This window comes from Chanodichthys erythropterus, chromosome 8 (assembly GCF_024489055.1).
Source record: "Chanodichthys erythropterus isolate Z2021 chromosome 8, ASM2448905v1, whole genome shotgun sequence".
In the NCBI taxonomy this organism is placed as follows: domain Eukaryota; kingdom Metazoa; phylum Chordata; class Actinopteri; order Cypriniformes; family Xenocyprididae; genus Chanodichthys; species Chanodichthys erythropterus.
In genome coordinates this window covers 14180097-14190866 of record NC_090228.1, presented here as the reverse complement: position 1 = coordinate 14190866, position 10770 = coordinate 14180097, and the positions used below count along the sequence as shown (strand labels likewise).

General features: G+C 33.0%; 2 protein-coding genes across 4 annotated transcripts; both read right to left on the bottom strand.

Annotated features, from left to right (window-relative positions):
• Positions 1-66: 66 nt before the first annotated feature.
• spx (spexin hormone) lies at positions 67-1051 on the bottom strand. The gene is given in 5 exon segments (XM_067392277.1): positions 67-167; positions 299-361; positions 463-520; positions 726-851; positions 1046-1051. Coding segments are annotated over 5 exon segments (354 nt in total).
• Positions 1052-4292: 3241 nt separating this feature from the next.
• Positions 4293-10717, bottom strand: golt1ba (golgi transport 1Ba). Of its 3 annotated transcripts, none has more exons than XR_010895596.1 (6): positions 10634-10717; positions 9914-10005; positions 7659-7837; positions 7194-7275; positions 5350-5412; positions 4293-5200 (listed from the first exon to the last, which is right to left on the bottom strand). XR_010895596.1 is itself a non-coding variant. In XM_067391045.1 (6 exons), exons 1-5 carry the CDS (start codon positions 10656-10658, stop codon positions 5404-5406), a joined length of 387 nt encoding a protein of 128 aa, XP_067247146.1. In that variant the 5' UTR covers positions 10659-10717; the 3' UTR covers positions 4294-5200; positions 5378-5403. The 3 variants fall into 3 exon arrangements, 2 of the variants coding, with proteins under 2 accessions (XP_067247146.1, XP_067247144.1); XM_067391045.1 differs by having other exon boundaries at positions 4294-5200; positions 5378-5412; XM_067391043.1 differs by lacking the exon at positions 5350-5412 and having other exon boundaries at positions 4301-5200.
• Positions 10718-10770: the final 53 nt, after the last annotated feature.

Genomic DNA, 10770 nt, shown 5'->3' with positions numbered 1-10770 from the left:
TTGAAAACATTAAATTCCACATGATTCAGATGTAACAGTGAGTTGTTTGAGCTCTTTTAGCTGGTTTCAGTAAGGCTCATCCTCGTCTCTGGCTTGCTGGAGAACATTTAAGAGAAATGCAGCCGCTTTAGAGATCCTCAGGTTTTCTGTGTTTTGGCTGCGTGACTCTGTAGAGAGAGTTTACACTTTACATTAGTGTTCATGCTACAATGTAAAGTAGATACTTAACTAACAATTAGCATTTTACAATTATACTTACACCATGCATAAATAACGATTGATAATTAATAATTCATACCCAAGCGTATTGTGTCGTACAAGTCCCCTTCATTTCTGTCTTCTGACACAAAGCGCCGCCCCTCTAAAATAAACATGAAAAGTTCATTCAAAAGCGTATGGAACAAAATGAATCATATTTACACTTTTAGACAGCGATATGTTTGAAAAACAGCAGTAACTTACGTGTTCCCTTCAGATATAACATGGCTTGGGGTGTCCAATTCCGACGCTGAAAACTGCCCTTTAATCAAAAAAATAAATATATATAAATTATTTTTAATATATTTGCACCGTTTAATGTAGAACAGAAGTTTTATTTTAAAATATTAAATATTTATAAATAAAAATAAAATAAATGTAATTACACAAGTAAAATTTAAAAATCAAAACAGTGTTTAATAAAAAAAATTAAACAATATTCAGTTTAATATCCTGGATCTCATTACCCTGGGCGCACTCCGGGAATGGGACACAAATGTTGCCAGAAGTAACAGCACAAGTGCGTACGCCGCAAGAGTCCTTAAATCCTGGAAAGGTCAAGTTATGTCAAAATTAATAATTTTCCATGTGCACTGTATTGCAGTTAGCCTTTTATAACACTGTATAAAGCCTCTTATCACTTCAGTATTAATTAGATTGTGCACAATTATGTCAGTCCAAGATTCCTAATGGTAAAATGACTAGTATTACATGGTGTTAGTCAATTAAAGTAGTTATAAGTTGCCGAAAGTGTTCAAAACGAGTGCAAGCATGAATGTGGACTTACTTTCATAGTGTCAGACGTCCTCTTCAGCTGTTGAGTCTCAGAGGCAAGATCAAGAGTGAAAACTGTGAAGTCTCTCCTTGATATTTATAATCATCAGGGTGGGGGAATGTTGAATGAATTAGTCTTCAGCTATAGGTCAAGTCCCATTGATTCACGACGGGGCCGGACCACGAACCTTTCGGAGCGATTAGTTAACCCTTCCTTTAAAAATAATAAACCTACATTATAGCTATGACGTTTGAAGACACGCTCGCAGGGCTATACATCTGTAAGCTAGGATGTTTTGCAGCTCTGCTGAAGGGAAATTTCCATTCAGGTGCACTTTTAATAGTAACTAATGAAAAGAAGAGGGCGGAAAGTATTGATATGTTTACGCCTTCAGCAATGAAGCGTCTCAAATACACCAGCTAATCGTTTTTTATGAATGAACAACAGTGAGCGGCTGATGGGGTTTCCCTGCTGACACTACATATATAAATATCTGCTGGGCTTTGCCTCCAAATTTGCCTCGCAATTTATGTCTCTTCTAGAAGGGGATCATAGATAAGAAACAACCTTATATGTTTATGGTCTCTGAAATAGATTACAAACGACAAATCTTGGCACAGTAAAAACTAGGTTGAAGAAAAGACTCATTCCTCACTGTAAAAATGATACTTCAGACACCATTTGTCATTCTTCAGATACCCAGAAGAAAAAAAAAAATAAGCATAACAATAAAACATAATTTTAGTATATTAATAGTATAAAAGAAAAAAAAAATTTATATATGACTATAATGGTGGTATGTATGTATATATATCTATATATATATATATATATATATATATATATAACATATATATAATATGAAAATGGTTTAGAGTTTTTATTTCTTATATTCTTATAATACAGGTGCTGGTCATATAATTAGAATATCGTGAAAAAGTTCATATTTTTATTGTAAATTATTTTTAAAAATGAAACTTTCATATATTCTAGATTCCCTACATGTAAAGTAAAACATTTAAAAAAAATTTTTTTTTTTTAATTTGTTGATTAGAGCGTACAGCTCATGAAAGTCCAAAATCCAGTATCTCAAAATATTAGAATATTTACGTTTGAGTTTCATTAAATGACCATCCCTACAGTATAAATTCTGAGTATCTCTTGTTCTTTGAAACCACACTAATGGGAAGACTGCTGACTTGGCAATGGACCAGGAGACAACCATTGACACCCTCCACAAAGAGAGTAAGTCACAGAAGGTCATTACTGAATAGGGTGGCTGTTTACAGAGTGATGTATCAAAGCATATTAAATGCAAAGTTGACTATTCAGAAGCATCTTACCTGGGCTAAGGAGAAAAAGAACTGGACAGTGAACAGTGGTCGAAAGTCCTCTTTTCAGATAAAAGTAAATTTTGCATTTCATGTTGAAATCATGGTCCCAGAGTCTGAAGGAAGACTGGAGAGGCACAGAATCCAAGCTGCTTGAAGTGTAGTGGGAAGTTTCTGAAGTTAGTAATGATTTAGGGGGGCGTGACGTCTGCTGGTGTTGGTCCGTTGTGTTTTATCAAGTGGAAAGTCAATGCAGCCATCTTACAGGAGATTTTGGAGCACTTTATGCTTCCATCTGCTGACAAGCTTTATGGAGATGCTGATTTCCTTTTCCAGCAGAACTTTAGCACCTGCCCACAGTGCAAAAACCACTTCCTAGTGGTTTGCTGACCATGATATTACTGTGCTTTATTGGCCAGCCAACATGCCTGACCCCTGAATCTATGGGATATTTTCAAGAGAAAGATGAGAAACAGTCGATCTAACAATATACAGATGATCTGAAGGCTCAATATTGCCTCAGCAGTGCCACAGGCTGATCACTTCCATGCCACTCTTTACTGATGCTGTAATTTGTGCTAAGAGCAAGTCATTTGCTGTAATATGTGCTGCCGACCAAGTATTGAGTGCACAAATGAACATACTTTAAAGAACTTGAACTTTTCTGTTTTGAAAATCCATTTTTTGATTGATTTTGGGAAATATTCTAATATTTTGAGATACTGGATTTTGGACTTTCATGAGCTGTACGTTAAATGTAGGGAATCTAGAATATATGAGTTTCATTTTTAAAAATAATTTACAATAAAAAAATGAAGCTTTTTTATGATATTCTAATTATATGACCAGCATCTTTATTTGGGGTAAACTGTAAAAATGAAAGAAAAATATTTGTGGTACCAACTGGAGTTCCAAAAAAATGCTAATATTATTAATAATATAATTATGATATTAATAATGCAATATATATACAAATTTAAAAATGTAATTGTTGTAATATTAATATCATAACAATTACATTTAAAATGTTTTATTATTATTAGTATTTTTTAGGAAATCATCAAATATTTTTACAGTATACAGAAATAACTCATGCCAGGTTTTTGCCAGATGAACCACACACACACACACACACACATGTTTGTTTTTGTGAATTGTGGGGACTTTCCATAGACTTCAATGCATTTTACACTGAACAAACTGTACATTCTATCCCCCTACCCTGCCCCTACCCCTAAACCTAACCCTCACAGGAAACTGTGCAAACTTTTACTTTTTCACAAAAACTCATTCTATATGATTTATAAACCCATTTACATTGTGGGGACCGCTGGCTGGTCCCCACGATGTAGGTGAACTCAGGTTTATATTACATCATGGGGACATTTGGTCCCCACAATGTAATATAAACAAAAGCACACACACACACACACACACACACACACACACACACACACACACACACACACACATATATATATATATATATATATATATATATATATATATATATATATATATATATATATATATATATATATATATATATATATATATATATATATATATATATATATATATATATATATAATATATATATATATATATATAATATATATATATATATATATAATATATATATATATAATATATATATATATATAATATATATATATATATATATATATATATATATATATATATAAAAAACTCATATCAGGATTTTTTTAAATTTGTGTATATATATATTGCATTATGAATATCATAACAATTATATTATTAATAATATTAGCATTTTTTTGGAACTCCAGTTGGTACCACAAATATTTTTCATTCATTTTTACAGTTTACCCCAAATATTATAAGAATATAAGAAATAAAAACTTGTGCCAGGTTTTTAAATTTATATTTACAACAGTTTTTGGCAGCCAAACCATTTTCATATTTGTTATATATATATATAAATAACCACATCAAAAAATACCACCAATATTGAGAAAAAAAATCATATCAGGATTTTAAAACTTGTATATATGTAAATTTGTATATATTATTAATAGAAGCATTTTTTTTAGCAACTCCAGTTGGTTTTCATTCATTTTTACAGTATACCCTGAATATTATAAGAAATATATAATATAATAAATAAAAACTCCAGGTTTTTAAATTTATATTTACAAAAGTTTGTGGCAGCTGATATTTTTTTTTTTAATCCCAATGTTCAGATTTACAGTGGCAACAATTGGAAATACATTTTTGAAGACAGAGAAAGGACAAAATAGTAATAACAATAATAACATCTCTGTATGCCAATCAGATAAGTAGTAACAGTTTAATTTTATAAGAAAGTGTAAATATCACACTTGTGATAGAAAATCAAGAAATTAGAGTCATCCAGTTCTCCTCCAGCTTTAAAATACAACTATAGACACAACCATGTAACAAGGCCATTGTTGTAACAGAGTACAGTCTCTTCTACACATTCAACAAACCATTCCTCATGGGAGGGCATCCATTAACGTCTTCATGAAGTCTGCGTTTATAAAACAGGGCAAAGTTCTTCTGGGATGCAGTGATGCTGAGTGTTGTGATGCAGTCTATAGATTGCTTTGCTTTGTCTGGCAGGCGAAAGTGTGGCTTCTCTTCCACACGGCACAGTTTGTTTCTCGTTGACGTAAATATCACTCAGACGTCCTGAATATAAAGCTTCGGTAATACGAGCTCTATACTTCACATGGCTGTTTCAAGATAAAGCTTTAGAAAATCCATCATAAATAAGTGGTAAACAAAGAGTCTGTTAAACCATGTTGTTGCTTTCACTCATGTTGTCCACATACTGGAAAAAAAAATATAGAAGGATTAGGACACTTTCAAGAAAACATTCATTTATAGATATAAAATTACAATATCCCATCTGATTTACGGCACATTTAATCACTTTATCAAAATATTTAGTGCACACAGGACGGCATGATTCATGCTCACATGCAAGACAGAATTAGCAGTGACTGACCAAGATGGCTGTCTGTCCGCTCAGCCTTAGGAAGGCTTTAAAAGAACAACAAACACATGTTGAAAGACACTCGCCAGAGCCTCTTCTCAAATGCAGGTGAAAACGGGTAGGAATCCTGCCCAAAAATGTGTTCATCTAAATGCTTGTTTTATCCAAAACCAATGTTACCACTTAAATTTTAAACTACTGTTCAAAAGTTTGTAGTTGGTATTTTTTCTGTCACTTATGCTCACCAAGGTTGCGTTTATTTGATCAAAATATTAATTATTAATTAATTATTACAATTTCAAATAACTGTTTTCTATTTTAAGATATATAAAATGTAATTTATTCATGTGATGCAGAGCTGAATTGTCAGCATCATTACTGCAGTCTTCAGTGTCACATGATCCTTCAGAAATCATTCTGAGAAGATGATTTGCTGATCAAGATTGATATTATCAATGTTGAAAACAGTTTGAGAACTATTCATGATTCTTTGATGAACAGAAAGTTCAACAGAAATCTTTTGTAACATTATAAATGTCACGTTTGATTAATTTAATTCATGCTTGCTGAATGAAATGTATCAATTTAAAAGAAAGCGTCTACAAACTTTTGATCAGTAATGTATGAAATTTAGGATATCCACCTCAGATACTACTAAGATTGTATTTTTCAGAACCTTCAGAAATATTACTACACAAAGGGATAGTTCACCTAAAAATGGTAATTCTGTCATTGATTACTCACCCTCATGTTGTTCTAAACCCGTAAGACTTTCATTCATCTTCGAAACACAAATATAGTTTCAATAAAATCTGAGCAATTTCTGTCCCTCCATCCACAGCAATGCAACTACCACTTTGACGCTTCAAAAAGTTCATAAAGAGATCATAAAACTAATCCATATGAATTGAGTGGTTTAGTCCAAATTTTCTGAAGAACCTGATTGAATTGAGGCTTTTATTCACATATAAACATTCATCAATGGAAGCTCAAGCATGTTCACTTGACATGCGAGAAACAATGAGGTTCATTCGTGTGTCACACAACATGTTTGAGCTTCCAGAAGAGGTTTGTTCTCACGCATCAAGCAGGTTCGGTTGAGCTTCTGTTTATGTTCACTGATCAGTGTTTATATGTGAATAAAAGCCTAAATACAATCTGTTCATCATATAAACCGATCGAGTCTCTTTAGAAAATTTGGACTAAACCCACAATTCATATGGATTAGTTTTACAATCTCTTTATGAACTTTTTGAAGCGTCAAAATGGCTGTTGCATGGACTGTCTATGGAGAGACAGAAAGCTCTCGGATTTAATCAAAAAGATCTTCATTTGTGTTCCGAAGATGAATCAAAATCTTACAGGTTTGGAACAACATGAGGGCAGAAATTTCATTTTTGTGTGAACTAACCCTGTAATATTTGAATATATTTAAACAAAAATATAACTTGTTTTCAAAGATGTCCCATTTGATTTGCATTACATTTAGTGGAAAAGCCTGTTAGTCTCATAGCTGCTAAAGCAAGCAAAAGCATTTAAAGTGAATTTACATGAGAATGTGTGTCCTAACCAGATGTGACATAAGTTGATAATTTGTCTGTCCACACTGATAGTGTAAATGCTAGCACAATCACATCCAATCAGAACTAATGTCTGCTCATTTACACTCTGCTCTTTTATAACTTGTCACTTTATCGCACTGTGCCTGGTTAGGACACGTGTTAAATTCACTGCAATCTCAGAGGTTCCTTGCATAGAAATAAAAGCACGAGAGGAAAAAGTACAACCGTGCACTCTCGTCTTCATCGCCCTGCTGAGTAAAACTTACCCCACTAATGAAGGGAAGGTTGAGTAAATATCCCAGTACAGGAATCCTCCTGATGAAGCCTACGACTACTGGAAAGAATCCCCTACACATGAAGAGAAGGCATTAGTGTGTGGACATACACCCATATATCATTAGCACTTATTTGGGATCATTATAATTGAGATAATTGCCATTGCACTGGCAGTGATCTAAAATGTTAGTTCCCCCTTTTGTCAGTTCCAAAATTGACAGACAGACTACATGAATAATTTACATTTTAATACAATAATGATTTAAATAATATTGCATAATTTCCATTTTGTTGTCTTATTTGTGTATCAGTATATAATATCCATATCCGCCGTTTGTCAATCTTTATTTACATCAGGAATTTAAAAAACAATCAAACTGTAACATCGCAAAATAGCTACTAGTTATGTAGAATAATTTGCCTGGATAAGAGCTTCTTAATCCTATAAAAAATACCTGAATAGAAGAAAGAAGCCATAAAACTCAAGAACGACTCCGACGATGGGCCATCCGATCAGCACCACCAAGACGCCTCCTAAGAAGAAGATGGTGGCTTTCATTTTGTGCTTCTGAAAGAAGAATCTGAACGTCCTCTCCAGCCCGATTACGAATGACAGGCCGACAACAAACAGGATCTAAGAAGAATAAAGACCAAGAGAGGTGAGAGAAAAACTGATTTTAGATTGAGGGATATGTGCTTATGAATTGCAACTAACTCAAGCTAACATAAGTTTTACAAAAGAAACTAATCAGAAAGAATGCAAACCTATGTGTAAATATATAGTATATATGCTATATACTATGAATATATATCTACACTGCCCTCCAAAAGTTTGGAAACGCCCAAGAAAAGTGGGGTTTTGGACAATATTGGCATGAATCCTTTTTAATTTGTGATCATTTTGCACTGATGAGGGACAACACAAACTACAAAAACAGATTTTATTACATAAACAGTTTATACATAGACAAAAACGTAAATTTTCAATTCATCAAAATATCCACCATTAGCAGCATTCTGACATAAACTGGGTTTTAATTGGTTCATTGTGTTCTAAACTTAATTGGCAATCAATTGTTGAAGCTATTAAGGTGTGCTGACCCAAAAATCTTTTACAAACCTGGGCCAAGTTTAAACCAGTACCCAGGAGGCATCACAGCTGGCAGAGGGTGCGTGTCTGACTTTGACATGTATATATTGCCATTATTATGTAATCAAAATGAAAATTATTATTGCTGGTCTTCAATGATAATGTCAAATTACTTGAATGTATTTGCACCAAAAAATGATAAGGATTTATGATGATATCGTCCAAAACCACACTTTGCCAGGGGCGTTTCCAATCTTCTGGAAGGCTGTGTGTGTGTGTGTATGTATGTATGTACATACACATTTTTTTTTATATATAAGGCCTGTCAAACAATCACAAAACAAAATAAAAGTTTGAGTTTCTATAATATATGTGTGAGTACTGTGTGTAATTAACATGTATATATAAATATACACAAATGAATGTATATATTTAAGAGAAATATGTTATTTATGTACAAAATGTTTATTTAAATACATCAATAATATAAAAATCTAAATAAATACATATACTTGTAAATATTTATCAAATATATATATGAATGTGTTTGTATTTACATATACATAATTAAGCACAGTACACCCACATATATTAGGCAAACTCAAACTTTTATTTTGTGTGCAATTAATCGCGATTAAAGGTGCCCTAGAACCAGTTTTTACAAGATGTAATATAAGTCTCCCTGCCCCCCACCCCCCTCGACTATAATACAGTGCATAAACAAAGTTCACACAGCTAATATATCCCTCTAATGGATCTTTACAAGATATTCATCATGCATACTGCATGCATGTGTCAGATCATGTGAGTATAGTATTTATTTGGATCTTTACATTTGATTCTTAATGAGTTTGATGGTGCTTTGTGGCTAACGGGCTAAAGCTAATATTACACACTGATGGAGAGTTGGGTTTATGAATTAAACAGACTGCAAGTGTTTAAAAATGAAAATAACGACGGCTCGTCTCCATGAATACAGTAATAAACGATAGTAACTTTAACCACATTTATCAGTACATTAGCAACATGCTAACGAAACATTTAGAAAGACAATTCACAAATATCACTAAAAATATCATGATATCAATGATCATGTCAGTTATTATCGCTCCATCTGCCATTTTTCGCTATTGTTCTTGCTTGCTTACCTAGTAGATGATTCAGCTGTGCACATCCAGACGTTAATACTGGCTGCCCTTGTGTAATGCCTTGAACATGAGCTGGCATATGCAAATATTGGGGTCATACATATTAATGATCCTGACTGTTACGTAACAGTCAGTGTTATGTTGAGATTCGCCTGTTCTTCGGAGGTCTTTTAAACAAATGAGATTTATATAAGGAGGAAACAATGGAGTTTGAGACTCACTGTATGTCTTTTCCATGTACTGAACTCTTGTTATTCAACTATGCCCAGGTAAATTCAATTTTTGATTCTAGGGCACCTTTAATCATTTGACGGCCCTAAAATATATAATATAATATATATATATATATATATATATATATATATCTATATATATATATATATATTAGAATTGTACATACAATGTAATGCAGCTTATATAATATATACTTAAAATCTTACTATATTAATGACAACACAATGGGACCACTCACGTTTCCTATGGCAAGAAGGGCTTTATCAAAAAACAGGATCATCCCAAAGAACAGAAAAAATACCCCAAATCCTGTGAGGCCCATTCCAATTTCTGTTAAGAGAGGGAAAGCCATACATTATACCAATATGAAGATATTTAAATGTGTTTCTAAATCTAATTTGTTAACATTAGATAATACATTAACATGAACAATATATTTTTACAGCATTTATTGACCTTTGTTAGTGATAGTTAATAAAAATGTGCATGTTTGTTCACAGTACATTAACTGATAACAACTTTTGATCTTAAAACTGTATTAGTAAATGCTGAGATCAAGATTAATAAATGCTGTAGAAGAACTAAACTAAACTTAGTTAACTAAAGTAGTTAACTAATCTTAACCAATGAAACCTTACTGTAAAGTGTTACCGGCACTTTATTACAGTAAAATGTTCTCTATCATATGTATGATATTGCGTTGATAGGATTATTCTGTCTTAATTCAAGTAGTCCGGTTTATAATCCAGAAAATTATTCGTCTATTTCCTGACGTGCATTTCAAGACTTTTACGTTAGACTTATTATTGGTGGTGTGACATCTGCATGAGTCTACTCGCATATAAATACAAGACAGGCGATAAGATAAAGACGACAGGCTTTGTACATGAATGCACTGACAACATACATCGTCTGACGAGAAGCTGTCAGTGAGTGAGACAGGTTAAATCGTTCTTACTCTGGGAGTCGGTGAGGGAGATCATCTTAGCTCGTCTACTCTCGCGCAGCAGCTGTCACAGGAGCGGCCACGCGTACCGGAAACACTCACTCTCAACATCCGGAGAAACTTTCCGCGAAAAAAAACTTTGCAAACTT

Excerpts from the sequence above, each read along its gene's own strand:
- golt1ba (XM_067391043.1), bottom strand. The coding sequence starts at position 10,658 with ATGATCTCCCTCACCGACTCCCAGA. Across the intron at positions 7,838-9,913 it reads CCCTTCTTGCCATAGGAAAC|ATCCTGTTTGTTGTCGGCCT; the intron begins GTGAGTGGTCCC and ends TATTCTTCTTAG. Across the intron at positions 5,201-7,193 it reads ACCTTCCCTTCATTAGTGGG|TATGTGGACAACATGAGTGA; the intron begins GTAAGTTTTACT and ends TTTTTTTTCCAG.